General features: G+C 40.3%; 1 protein-coding gene across 1 annotated transcript; it reads right to left on the bottom strand.

Annotated features, from left to right (window-relative positions):
• Window positions 1-5,245: 5,245 nt before the first annotated feature.
• Window positions 5,246-13,222, bottom strand: ggt5a (gamma-glutamyltransferase 5a). The gene is made up of 12 exons (XM_064966711.1): window positions 12,868-13,222; window positions 10,043-10,170; window positions 9,837-9,932; window positions 8,617-8,803; window positions 8,231-8,391; window positions 7,863-8,009; window positions 7,510-7,640; window positions 6,785-6,969; window positions 6,544-6,635; window positions 6,304-6,410; window positions 5,941-6,051; window positions 5,246-5,752 (listed from the first exon to the last, which is right to left on the bottom strand). The coding sequence occupies exons 1-12, from the start codon at window positions 13,032-13,034 to the stop codon at window positions 5,606-5,608; spliced, it is 1,659 nt and encodes a 552-aa protein (XP_064822783.1). The 5' UTR covers window positions 13,035-13,222; the 3' UTR covers window positions 5,246-5,605.
• Window positions 13,223-14,853: the final 1,631 nt, after the last annotated feature.

Below are 14,853 nucleotides of genomic sequence, written 5' to 3'. Positions count from 1 at the left end.
ACCCGCTCCACTACAGCTCTGTCAATGTTAATGGGGGCCTGTTCAGCCCGCCTTTTCCTGTAGTCCACAATCAGCTCCTTTGTCTTGCTCACATTGAGGGAGAGGTTGTTGTCCTGGCCCCACACTGCCAGTTATCTGACCTCCTCCCTATAGGCAGTCTCATCGTTGTCGGTGATCAGGCTGCTGTGTTGTCAGCAAACTTAATGATGGTGTTGGAGTCGTGTTTAGCCACGCAGTCGTGGGTGAACAGGGAATACAGGAAGGGACTATGTACACACCCCTGAGGGGCCCCAGTGTTAAGGATCAGCATGGCAGACATGTTGTTGCCTACTATTACCACCTGGGGTCGGCCCGTCAGGAAGTCCAGGATCCAGTTGCAGAGGGAGGTGTTTAGTCCCAGAGTCCTTAGTTTAGTGATAAACTTTGTGGACAACTATGCCCAGAATTGATATAGGCTTGTCTTTAATTTGGGGTATCAAGTTGATTGTAAAGGTGTACACAATGCTAAATGTAGTCATTTAGATTAAGAATGCATTGGGATAATGATATGTGGTTATAATCATGATACGAAAGTGAATACTATAATTATGGATAATTATACTGTATGTTTATATAGATGTATATTTTGCTAGTGTCGATGTGCTAAATTGAAGGGTTTTAACTTTGAGTACTGGGACCAATGTGAATCACTGAAGCGTTGTATTCTAATTTTGGGTTGGATAATTTATTGGGTTCTGATTATAATTGGAAACTGAATGATTTTTTGAAAACTGACCATTTGACTTGAGCATGTTCTTAGTATGAGAATAACTACATGAGTGAAGCAATTAATGTATTATGGATTGATTGTTTTGATTGATGTTATCTTCTTATGGGCAGGTGGGATAGTAGCGTCCCACCTGGCCAACATCTGGTGAAATTGCAGAGCGTGAAATTCAAAAATACCAAATTCAAATATTTAACATTCCTGAAAATATATGTTATACATCAAAATAAAGCTTAACTTCTTGTTAATCCAGCCGCTGTGTTAGATTTCAAAAAGGCTTTACGGCGAAAGCAAACCATGCGATAATCTGAGGACAGCGCCCCGCATACAAACAAATGAAAATCATATTTCAACTGGGCAGGTGCGCCACAAAAGTCAGAAATAGCGAAATAATTAATGCCTTACCTTTGAAGATCTTATTCTGTTGTAACTCCAATATGTCCCAGAAACATCAGAAATGGTCCTTTTGTTTGATAATGTCCTTCATTATGTCCCAAAAATGTCCATTTATTTGGCGCGTTTGATTCAGAAATACACCGGTTTCAACTCGCCCAACATGCCTACAAAGTATCTAATAAGTTACCTGTAAACTTGGTCCAAACATTTCAAACAACGTTCCTAATCCAACCTCAGGTACCCTAAAACGTAAATAATCGATCAAATTTAAGACGGAATAAAGTGTTTCTAATATCGGATAAAAACAACATGAAGCGCGTTCCAGTTCACGCGCACCAAAACAGTAGAAGCCACCTGGAGTGACACTTACAAATGAAAAGCATTACTTCTTAATTTCTCAAAAGAAAAACATTGAACAATTTCTAAAGACTGTTGACATCTAGTGGAAGCTATAGGAACTGCAACTAGGTTCCTAATAATAAGGGTATTACAAAGAAACCAATTGGAAAATCCTATGACCTCAATTTATTTTTTCCCTGGATGGTTTGTTCTCGGGGTTTCGCCTGCCATATCAGTTCTGTTACAATCACAGATATTATTGTAAAAGTTTTAGAAACTTTACAGTGTTTTATATCCAAATCTAACAATTATATGTATATCCTAGCCTCTGGGCCTGAGTAACAGACAGTTTACTTTGGGCATGCTTTTCATTCGGAGGTAAAAATACTGCCCCCTACCCAAGAGGGGTTATCTTAATTGTGACTTAGGTAAAGAAGTTGTGTGCTAAAGATGTTGACACTATTCTCAGCATGCTCTGGTAAATGGAGTGGGTGAACTCTGAGCCTGAGAGTGAAACTGATCCTAATCTTTTTGACCTATTTGTCACGCCCTGATCTGTTTGACCTGTCTTTGTGATTGTCTCCACCCACCTCCAGGTGTCACTTGTTTTCCCCGTTAGTCCCTGGGTACTTATTCCTGTGTTCCCTGTTTGTCTGTTGCCAGTTCGTCTTGGTTTGTAAGTCAACTAGCATGTTATTCTGTCCTCTTTTCTTTGCTAGTCTTCCCGGTTTTGACCCTTGCCTACCTTGACTCTGTATCTGCCTGCCCTCGAGCCTGCCTGCCACTCTGTACCTCCGAGACTCTTTATGATTTTTTGCCTGTCCACAACCATTCTCTTGCCTGCCCCTCAGATTATAATAAATATCAGAGACTCGAACATCTGCATCTAGGTCTCGCCCTGTGCCCTTATAATATCCATTTCCAAATTACATTTATGTTGATATTGATCCAAACACTGAGCACAGGGCCCAAATTGATCTGATGGCCCATTTGGTTTGTAAACGTTGTCTTAAGAGGAGCAACTGCAGATGGTGTTTAAAGGGCAAGATGTCCCAGAGTCAATGGTCATTTCATAAAAAATATTTGATGTAGAGACGACTGTGCTGATGGTAGAAAAAGGGATTAAATTCAGTAGCCCAACGGAGGTTATTTACCATGTATGGCAGTGCCGAGCACCAGAAGGGTTTTTATTGTTTTGTTTTAAGATTATTTTAATGCTGTAAGGCTTTAACTGAAGGTTTATGAAACTTTAGTTTCTTAAGTGGGGAATGTGAGGGAAATTCTGTTTAACACTACTAATGCTTGTGTACTAAAATATCCTTTAAGCCTAGGCATTGGGCTTGAGAGTCTCTTTAACTAAAAGTAACGAAGATAATTAAGATGTCTTGTCTTGCAGAATATGCTTATATGATTGAACTGTTGCAACTCTTGTTATTAGAATGTTTCCTTTCGGACTCTGGTGTTGGCAGCTGTACTTCCTCCCTCAGATGGGCCTCAGTCACATTGGGTCCAGAGAGGGGAGAAGTCATGCTTATCTATCATATGTCGCTGTTGCTATGCAGAATATCAGCAGGGAGTATGGCAAAGGTGGTCAGAAGGAAAAATTGTTTCCATATGTGACCTGTGTGTCTTTATTGCAAAACATGTGAAGGGATGGTGTGAATAATGGGGAACCAATCACTTGTCTCCACAGTGTTTGTGCGTCAGTCACCTCCTAGGGGGAGATTGTTCTCTCCCTTAGTTCAAGGTGGAAACTTAGTGACAACAAATGTCCTAAGTTCTTAGTACTGAACAAAACAAGTGATTTGTATTTGGGGCCCCAAGGTCTGGACACGGGATGTGTGGGGATAGTGTTGGGAACCATTGTACATCATATCTGAAGTTGCACCTATCCTGAGATGGTATATATCCCAGAAGCTAACTCCACTCAGGGGGCTCTCACTCCACCACCTGCGGGGGTGCGGTGACCAGCCTCCTTGTTATAACAAATCTTTTAATAAAAGTAATACCTTGATGAATTTTGCCTCTCCTCATTATTGGCTACGGGTAGAATTTCCATCACAAAAGGTGTCACACAGTGTATGAATAAAAGATAAAGACCATTTGGCAATGGGCCGGTTAAGTTTGTAACCACCAAATATATGAAACGTTCATTAGGTCAGAACCTATGTAAAATAAACAGACCTATGTTATAATACTAATATGAAAAGTATAACTAAAGTATCAAACTGACGAAACCATCAACAGAAATAAATTCAGCATCAATTCTAAAATAGAATAAAAAATATTGCATAGACAACATATTTGAACATTTCAGGTATTAAAAGATTCCTTCCATATACACTGAACAAAAATATAAATGCAACATGTAAAGTGTTGGTCCTATGTTTCATGAGCTGAAATAAAAGATCCTAGAAATGTGCCATACACACAAAAAGCTTATTTCTCTCAAATTGTGTGCATAAATTTGTTTACGTCCCTGTTAGTGAGCATTTTTCCTTGGCAGAATAATCCATCTACGTGACAGGTGTGGCATATCAAGAAGCTGATTAAACAGTATGCTCCTTACAAAGTTGTACCTTGTGCTAGGGACAATAAAAGGCCACTAAAATATGCGGTTTTGTCACACAATATAATGCCACAGATCTCTCAAGTTTTTAGGGAGCGTGTAATTGGCATGCTGACACCAGGAATGTCCACCAGAGCTTTTGCCAGATAATTTAATGTTAATTTCTCTGACATAAGCTTAGTTTTAGAGAATTTGGCAGTACGTCCAACCTGCCTCACAACCGCAGACCACGTGTAGCCATGCCAAGCCAGGACCTCTACACCTGGCTTCTTCCCCTGTGGGATCGTCTGAGACCAGCCATCCGGACAGCTGATGAAACTGGGTTTGCACAACTTAAGAATTTCTGCACAAATTGTCAGAGTCTCAGGGAAGCTCATCTGTGTGCTCGTCATCCTCACCAGGTCTTGGCCTGACTGCAGTTCGGCATCATAACCGACTTCAGTGGGCAAATGCTCACCTTAAATGGCTACTGGAGAAGTGTGCTCTTCATGAATTAATCCTGGTTTCAACTGTACCGGGCAGATGGCAAAGGATCTGTATTGTGTCGTGTTGACGAGCGGTTTGCTGATGTGAACAGAGTGCCCCGTGGTGGTGGGGCTATGCTATGGGCAGACATATGCTATGGAACGAACATAGCATTTTATCGATTGCAATTTGAATGCACAGAGATACTGTGCCGAGATACTGAGACCCATTGTTGTGCCATTAATCCATTGCCATCACCTCATGTTTCAGCAAGATAATGCACGGCTCCATGTCGCAATGATCTGTACACAATTCCTGTAAGTTGAAAATGTCCCAGTTCTTCCATGGCCTGCATACTCACCAGACATGTCACCCACTGAGCACATTTGAGATGCTCTGGATCGATGTGAACGACAGCATGTTCCAGTTCCTGCCAATATCCAGCAACTTCGCACAGCCATTGAAGAAGAGTGGGACAATATTCCACAGGCCACAATCAACAGCCTGATCAACTCTACGCAAAAGAAATATGTCGCACTGGCTGCATGAGGCAAATTGTGGTTTTCTGCCCTTTCTTTTTTTTAAGGTATCTGTGACCAACAGATGGATATATGTACTCCCATTCATGTGAAATTCATAGATTAGGGCCTAATGAAATAATTTCAATTGACTGATTTCCATGTAAGAACTATAACACAGTAAAATCTTTGAAATTGTTGTGTTTATTTTTGTTCAGTGTACATACATTCCAGTACTGGAATAATATCCAGTAAGTTCTAGAAAAAGGGATGGGGAAGAGAAGACAGGCCAGATCTAGCATTCAATTATCCTCTACATTACAATGAAATACAGTATGCTCCTATTTGTGACTCAATATCAGAGGTTGCTGTTCAACACGTTGCCTGTTGATACTGTAGTAAATGGGATGAGAAGCATATACTGTCTGCACAATCACATTTTGTCTGAGGCATAACCAGAACTATGTTTTTGCTATAGCTACAGTAGCTCTATATTGACAGTTGGAATACTATCTACATATATCCAGAGTCAGTGACCAACAGTCTGGAAGACTAATAACCAGCTGCCTTGCCCATCTTTCTGGAATCTGAAACGGCTTGGATGCAACCGATGTCCTTCTCTACAGCATTGACCACGTTGTAGAAGTACTTTTGATCTTCCACTGTGTGCCCTAAATTCTTCAGATCCTCCACCACAGCCTTAGGGAGAGAGGAAGAGAGTGTTAGGAACAGGAGTACAGACACAATGAAGTATGAGAACACTGTATATGGAAACCTGTGAATACTACCTTCTCCGATGTGTAAATCTGTGAAAGACCAACAATATTCTTCAGAAACATAACTGAATACTTCTGTAATCGTTGAGTGCCCATGATGTGTGGTGTTACCTTGTCAAAGTCAGGTTCAAACTTCAGTGCGTTTTTGGAATCCACAAACACAACGGGGGCAGCGATGGCCTCCTCCAGACTCTTCCCAAACCACAGGTGGTTCATGAGGGTCTGGGAGAGAGACAGACATACGAGACCATGAGGAGGAAGACTGATAATACTGTGACTGTATGTGGGCTTAAAGTGAATGTTACCATGGCGGTGTGTTTAAGGTACAAGAGTGTTTTAGAAAACATACAGTAAAATATTGGTCACACAGTAGATTTATGAACATTAGGTGAGTTTTGGTGTTATTCAGGTATTTGTTATTTGATTACACAAAGTTTATGTTGATCAAATATAGTTGTTACCATGGTCACTTACCAAGGCCATCCCTGTGGTGATCATGCTGCCACCTGACCCGCCAATCACCAGAGTCTTATACTTGGACTGCAGGACAACAGGGGACATGGAGGAGGGAGGCTGCTCACCTGCAAGCCAAACCATAAAACAAATCATCAAGGAGAGGCTACAAAAGCAAATGAAATGTCCAAGAAACTATCAGTTTATTTTACAGCCACCCTTACAAACACTTAGGAAATATTTTGGGGGGGGTTACATTACCTGCAACAATGTGATCTGCTTTCCCACAGAAATCTGCCAACTCATTATTGAGGATGACACCAGTTTTAGGGGAGAACACTCTGGAACCAAACCTGAGTGAATTGAAAGATATTTGACAAGTCATTGTGTGTATTGTGAATGTTACATGGTTATACATAGCTAATGACAATTATACATTGCTGACATAGCCCTAATGATGATTATTGTTATGATTCTACACAGCGTAGATCATTTGACTTACATGTGATTGATAGTGCTAGTAACAGAGACGGCAGTTCCATCCTCAGCTATCACAGACACATGTGTGGTGCCCATGGTGTCCAGGTATGGAGCGATGTTGTAGTACTGAGCATCATGGGTCTCATTACTGCTGATCATGGCCCTGAAGTGGTCAGCAAACTGCTGCTCAGTGAACTTCAATGCTCTCTGGACAAAGTAAGTAAATAGACCTTGATCAAGCAGGTTGGAGTTACAGTATACTGTATATTGCATTACAGTAGCAACTCTCTACTTAGCCACTTCCCATTTCACCCTCCTATCTTATCATGCAGAATGTATGGTTTGCTGTTTTGTGTGTGAGTGATTTGAAAAGCAGGTTTTTGCCCTGAGGCATGGCTGCAGACTCATGTGACCCCATGGAGTTAGACACCTATGTGTATACAGCCATGTCTCAGGTCTAGCAGGTTTGCAGAGATGAGACATCTTTTGAACAATTTGTGAAAGAAGCATAGGAATATCGGATCATGGTAGGGATGGAAAGTCATTTCAGACTGGAGCACAGCTAAGCTGGCATCAGTAATAGCTGATGCTGCACCCTCCATAATTATCCCTTGTGGCTCAACATGACCCTGAGAGTACTCTGTTGGGATAAAACAGCACTTAGACCATTAAAGATTTACGAGCACCCAGGTCTTGACCTATACTATGTCATGATTTCCTATATGCCTGGAGTCTTGTGGAACTTACTGGTTCTGAGTTGAAGTGTGGATCACGGATGTACTTCCTCAGTCCGTTAGAAAATTTACATGCTTCGATGTAGCGTTGGTAGGTGAGAGTCTTTTGTTTTCCCATCAGAGAAGCTGAGTTTAGGGTGTATTCTATAGACAAAGACATAAGGAAAATGTAATAAGGAGGTGGGTTTTCTGCCAGTTTTCTGGTCTCAGGATGCCTTCAATCTTAAACGTTTTATAATCAATTTCAGTTAACCCAAATATTGTATCAATAAGCTAACGATGACTTATATGCTCTAAATAAGAGCATGTCAGTGTTATATGGGTCCATCTTATAATGAAAAAAAAACTATGTTATTCAATTCCAACCTTTCATGATGTTGAGGATGAAGCTGAGGATAGCGCCTCCTGATGGGGGCGGGGGGAAGTGCATCTGGTACTCTCCTAGAGGAATGGTCCACGCATCTGTCACAGTCACTTTAAACAATTCCAGGTCCTTCATGGATAGTGTTCCACCTAAAATACAGTTACAAGACAGCAAAAACATAAATTTAAATATATTGCTGAGTTAATCAGCACTCCAAATGCCTATACATACCACAGGCACATTATAATTTGGGTGTGATCAATGTGAATGCATTAGAGACTTGCAGCTTCCTTGTAATTAAATATATTTGCTGTAAAGCAATGCCACAATAAGGAAGAGAGGTGATTATCAATAATGGAATTTGGTGTACCTGCTTCTTTTATGTCGCCGATTAAATCCTCTGCTACTTTCCCAGTGTAAAAACCATCTGCCCCTTGGTTTGCAATGATCTCCAATGTGTCAGCCAATTTTTCAAACTTCACAGTGTCTCCAACCTTCAGCAGGTTTCCATTCTTATCTAGAAACAACTGACTACAGCTCAAATATTATTTTCTTGCAATGTGGTGACAGAATGATGGCTTGACATTTGCACTCTTGAAATACTTTTCATGTTATACATCCACACATCTGGGACTCATCATAACGTTTTATTGTCTCACTCTAGGGTGGGCTTTATGAGTTGGATTCCTCCAGTCATTTAGGGTCAATGTGGCTCTTACCATAATGTTAAGAGTTTAAGATCAGGGTGGTTCTTACCGTACTGGTAGGGTCTCATCCGTGTTGATCAGTGGGATAAAGCGGCCCAGGACCTGGGGTACAGGGAAACCCTCTCTGGCTAGCTTGATGGTGGGATGGAAGAGGCTAGCCCATGGGAGTTTCCCAAACAACCTGTGGGCCTGCTCATACCCACGGATCTCTCCAGGGACACCAATCCATTGGCTGCCTGGAACCAGGAGTGGGGGAAATCAGACTTTTTTTCTAGACACTTCTTTCTCTCTCGAAACTGTCTTCGGTCACAGTCACGGTATATTTTATATCCCTGAGATTGCTATCACTTACTGATTATAGCTTGTTTGTCCACCTTCATAAGTATAAGTAAATCTGGTGTTGTTTGCCTTTTAACATGAACAACAATTCTGAAAAACAAACTTTGAATGGCGTAAACATTGTTTAAGCCTTTCATGAGTTGATTTTCTTTAGGGATTTTGCTAAGCCATTACATTTCGACTGGCATGGTAATACATATAATCTTTTGCGGAAGATTTCTCTTTTTGTGTTTACAAATGAAGATGAACATTTTCAATAAAGTTTATGTTAATTCATAGTATATATAACAACCTGATTAGTGGTATTAAAAACAAAGCCAACTGACTGGCTGTTCACTGTGTGTGCGCTTGGCTTACAGCACACAGCAACATGCTGCTTAAAGGTCCACAGGACCCTTTTGTCTTGTTCAGTGCATTTATAAATCACATGTTATTGAAAAGGGTAGAAATCAAAAGGAAGCAGCAAAACCATCTGGTTCTCCTCTCACTGTGAGGCAGAAGCAGGCTGGCATTTGCAGACAGCCTGTCAGAATGGAGGCAGGCTTTATGAATGAAACAGGCCAATGGAGGAGGGTACCAGGGGCGTTTCACATGTCTGAACAGGTCTGAACAGGAGTCTGGGGTCTGGATGTGACTGTACTAGCTCTCAATGTCATCATTAAATAAGGACTTTATACCAAGGAATGAAAATCCTTGCTTATAAACCAACATAGTCGGCTTGTCGCTTGACAGACAGCTTTAAATCAGCAAGATCAAGCTGCCCCAGGATTACTGGAGTTCCACAGAATTCCCACCTTGACGCCAACAGGAAAGAAAGCTCGAACAACAAGAAAAACAGCTCCCACCGTAAAGCAGAAGGACAGGCTTTTGGACTACAAAAACAAGTCAAGAAAGACAACGTTCATGTTCACTCATTTTCACTACAAATACCTGTCATCATTTGGAAGGTGTGTGGGCATCCACTCAGTAGATCAGGTTTAAACTCCTGAGGGACAGTCTCTCTTGAATTGATGATTTTAACCTTGCCTTCGAAATAAACAAATGTACATGACATGAAAGTGTTTATCCCCCCTCTGTGACTTTAACATTTGGATGTCTGTGTGGTATCTCATAGTAGGGGGATGAAGTGTCCTTACCGCTACTGTCCATCACCGTGAATATGGACCCCCCGCCAATGCCCATACTTTGTGGGTTTATGACAGAGGTGCACAGTAATGCAGCAATGGCGCCATCTACTGCTGATCCTCCTCTCTGCAGGATATCTCTGGATGGGGGTTTACATAGCATGTAGTGAGCCTGGCTATTTGTCTGTCTCAATGTGGACTGTGCAATAATACTAAGAACCAGTAGGCTATAATTGAATTAATATGATAGCTTCAAACCTCACTGTAGATGTATAGCCTCAGTAAAATATGCTAAGTACTGGATATATACTGTAGCAACGAATGCAAATGTATGTTCATTTCATTTCTTAAAGGTCAGACAATACATAGATACACAAAAAGGTAGTTGCATAGCTGGAGTTGTGTCAGCGATTATATAGTTGATAACGGAATTGTTTCAATGAGCCCTTTGTATCATCTGGTAGGCTGTTTGATTCAGTGCTCTGTCTCAGTACAACCCTGTGTGGATGAACCAGCGAGAGCTGGTCAAACCTTTAGCTTTTTGCCATTTTCAGTGCAGGAGGTACATAAAGCCCTGAAATCCTTAGATCAGAGAAAGCCTGCAGGTCCTGATCTTCTTGATCCCTGTTTTTTAAATCTGGCAACTGATTTCATAGCTGAACCACTTACATAGCTGTTCAATTTAACCCTGGAATGTAATGAAATTCCAAAGATATGGAAATCAGCATTTGTCCTACCACTTTTAAAAAAGGGGGAGATCCAACTCTTTTAAATAATTATAGGCCAGTCTCAAAGCTGTCACCCCTGGTGAAAATACTTGAAACCCTTGAGAGTGAACAGCTAAAATAGTTTTTATATACTAACTTTATCAATGTACCAATTAGGCTTCAGGAAGAAGCATAGCACAATTACAGCAGCCATGAAGGTTTTAAATGATATCCCTGAAGCCCTTGACAAAAAACAGCACTGTGTCTCACTTTTTATTGATCTCTCTAAGGCTTTTGATACAGTTGATCATGCTATACTGAGGCAGAGATTGTCGAGTGTAGGTCTTTCGGAGCATGCAGTTGCATGCTTTGCTAACTATCTGTCTAATAGAACTCAGTGCACTCAATTTGATGGGCTCATGTCTGTTAAAATTGTCTGTCTGTAATGATGTACCCCAGGGCTCTGTACTTGGTCCCCTCTTATTCACTATTTACATAAATAATTTAGACAAAAATGTGGAACATGCACAACTTCACTTTTATGCTGATGATCCTGTTATTTATTGTTGTGCCTTGTCTCTCACAAAAGCTTTCCAGAACTTGCAAACTGCTTTTCAACATACCTTGTGTCAATTGAAGCTTATTCTCGATACTGACAAAACTAAACAAATGGTGTTTTCTAAAGCAAGAAATATATCTCTGATATACATTTCACCTATTACTACCTGTTGGGGCAATGAGATTGAGACAAACCTCATAAATATATTTTAATTTTAATTGATGATGGCCTCTCTTTTAAAATTGCATAATCAACAACTTTCAAAAGAATTGAAGCTGAAGTGGGGATTTTATTTTAGGAATAAGGCTTCTTTTGAAGCCAGAAGGAGGCTAGTAATCAGCTACATTTACGGCTTTACTAGACTATGGGGATATTTTATATATGAATGCTTCCGCTCAGTGTTGGAGATCAATTGACACCCTTTACCATGGCACATTAAGATTGATTTCAAACTGCAAAACACTTCCGCACCACTAGCCATTTTGGGCTTACTACCATTTTATTTGGCCATTTTTATTGTTCAGAAATGTGGTGGGTAACTCTCTTTGTTCGCAGGACATTATCCTGATAACTGTTCCAAATGTCCGAACTGAATTTGGTAAAAAGGGCTTTTGTGTACTCTGCGCCATCGGCTTGGAACGTCTTACAAAATACTTTTAAACTGGATGAACTTGTCCCGATTGGTGCTTTTAAATCACTGATGAACGATTTTGAGACTGATTCCCTGACCTGGCAATGTTTTTAATTTGCTGTTTTATGATTTTGTTATACTCTTGTGAATTCCATGGTTTTTACTAGATAACATGAAAAGCTACAAGTAGTCTGTCTGTAATTGTGTAATTTTTTATTTCACCTTTATTTAACCAGGTAGGCAGGCTAGTTGAGAACAAGTTCTCATTTGCAACTGCGACCGGGCCAAGATAAAGCATAGCAGTGTAAACAGACAACAACACAGAGTTACACATGGAGTAAACAATGACTTGGTGCTGCCTATCTTGGCCAGGACGCTCTTGAAAAAAATAGATTTCAAATCTCAATGAGCCCTTCCTGGTTAAATAAAGGTTTAATATAAAAAAAACCTGCCTATTTACATTTCTCAATAATGGGGTACTATCTAATAGGCTACTGACCAGTGCAGATGAGAGGGTAGAAGGAGGCCACATTTTTCATTAAACTGGTAGGCAAGATATGCAGTAAATCCTAACGTATGAATAACCAAAGTTAGTGATTAGGGTTCAACTTTATCTACTCAAGACTAAATGTGGCTCTGCACTTGACGAACGCACATACATACATATCCGCACCGGACAGCTCCTTTTCTCGGCTATTTAACAGTGAGTGACATTGCCTGTGTTAAAGCCCGAGGAACTGTTTTGACTTTAAGGATTGTCCATTCCTAACATTTGATTAAGTCTAAATTGTACGCTCTATGCAACTGTGCCATTTTTGTTTTTGGAAAACTTGACCATAATACATTTGTCAAATAAATGAATACCAGTTACACCACCTCTACAATACTATAATCCACTGAAGCCTACCTAGGGGTAAACGGATAAGCAGTAAGCACTTACCGTCCAATCTTTGAGCATGTTTCCGAGTCTGCGGCTACAGCTGCGCTTCTAAAGACCCCTTCCGTACAAGTTTGCTTGGCGAATGCAGTGCATAAAATAATTATCCCAATCGCGCTCACTAGCGTTAAAGCTATACACGTGTATATTCTTGCTTTAGATCTAGCCATTGCTTGTTTTTTCAGTCCACTCTTATAATTGCGACGGCGTCCAAAACTTTTGTCACCATGTCCTTACTCCGAACGCAGATGGACAGGCAAACTCCTCCTCTTTGACATTGTTCATAGGAGTCACAGGAGAAGATGTTTAAGATAAAACTCATAGGTTGTTAAATCATACCCATGTCAGCAATGCTCTGGTCCACTGTAGGTAGGGTCATAGCATAATGCGTGGGCGGAGCCCAGAGGAATTATGGAACAGTGGCTCATGTTATCATACCTGGGGGAACTGAGCACCTCCTTGCAATGATGGGCAGTTAGGCTATACAGTAACTGTCTTAAACATAGCCTAACTGTCCAACATTACTCGTAAGTATAGTTCAGACAGTAGGAAAAACAATAACTATGGGTTTATACTGCTAACCACCTTTGCACAGATTACCACCAGCGATTCCACCAAGTAATAGCCCAGAGCCGGCCCTAGCTTTTTGGGGGCTCTAACTGCCTGTAGCTCAGGATCTGAAGCAAGGATATGCATATTATTGATACCAATTGAAAGGAAACACTTTGAAGCTTGTGGAAATGTGAAATTAATGTAGGAATATATAACACAGAACTGGTAAAAGATAATACAAAGAAAAAAACATGCAGTTTTTTTTTTGTACCATCATCTTTGAAATGCAAGAGAAAGGCCATAATGTATTATTCCAGCCCAGGCACCATTTTGATTTTGGCCACTAGATGGCAGAGGTGTATGTGCAAAGTTTTAGACTGATCCAATGAACCATTGCATATCTGTTCAAAATGTTGTATAAAGGCTGCCCAAATGTGCCAAATTGATTTATTAATACATTTTCAAGTTCATAATTGTGCACTCTCCTCAAACAATAGCATGGTCTTCTTTCACTGTAATAGCTACTGTAAATTGGACAGTGCAGTTAGATTAACAAGAATGTAAGCTTTCTTGTAAGCTTTCCATGTCTTAAACATTGCTATGTTTCGGAAATGGCAAAGAATGTGTAATTTGTTTGACACATTAAAGTTACATACCTTACAGATCACAAAGTCAGCTAATTTCCACTCCATTCATATGCACATCCATTTGATTCATACACTGGCTTGTCTGGCTGCCATGTTTTTATTTTAACCTGCCTTTCACTTATCTACACTGAAATAATATCATTTCAAGTCGTCTTCTGTTATGATAAAAAAAAAACATCTGTATCTTGCATAGCTCATTAGTACACCCTTGTGGTTGAATATATATGTATCTCTTGTAGATCCTAGGAAACAACAATGAATAATGTGTGGCAAATAAATACAATCAAAGGATAACTTACAATAATGAACACCTTGTAAAACAGCTGTGAAAACCTACCAGGAAATATTTAAGATTTTAACATAAACTTTGATCGTTTTTGGTACAATTGTGTCATTCCTTTATTTTCACAGATTTTTTGTGCACTCAGGTGGCAATCATAGACAAAAATACTGAATTCTGGTGTTTGGAATATAGAGGAGGTGGTTGCGAAATTCTGCCTGTCACTTGTTCTCAACAGGCAGCCAGTCTCAGAAGGGGGACTTGAAGAGGGAGACTGCAAAGTCCAGGCACTGCTGCTCTCTTTGTTTTGAGTGTTTGCAGTGCTAGTGTTTTTAGTTAATCTGTGTATCTCACATATTATATGCTCTGTATGATAGAGCAGATTATTTTAGCAGATAATGACAACATGTCAACAACTGTAGCTGTAGAAGATGCAATGAAAAGTTGGAGGGTGGTTGGTAATGGAGGACATCAGGTAGATCCACGTCTGGGTGTTGGGCAGAATCCCTA

Source organism: Oncorhynchus masou, chromosome 1 (assembly GCF_036934945.1).
Source record: "Oncorhynchus masou masou isolate Uvic2021 chromosome 1, UVic_Omas_1.1, whole genome shotgun sequence".
Classification (NCBI taxonomy): domain Eukaryota; kingdom Metazoa; phylum Chordata; class Actinopteri; order Salmoniformes; family Salmonidae; genus Oncorhynchus; species Oncorhynchus masou.
The sequence above is the reverse complement of the archived record's forward strand: the minus strand, read 5'-3'. Positions and strand labels throughout refer to the sequence as shown.

Coding starts and splice junctions, on each gene's coding strand:
- ggt5a (XM_064966711.1), bottom strand. CDS start 13,034: ATGGCTAGATCTAAAGCAAGAATATACACGTGTATAGCTTTAACGCTA. Junction 9,933..10,042: donor CACGGTGATGGACAGTAGCG/GTAAGGACACTT, acceptor TTTATTTCGAAG/GCAAGGTTAAAATCATCAAT. Junction 6,970..7,509: donor CACACTTCAACTCAGAACCA/GTAAGTTCCACA, acceptor TACTTTGTCCAG/AGAGCATTGAAGTTCACTGA.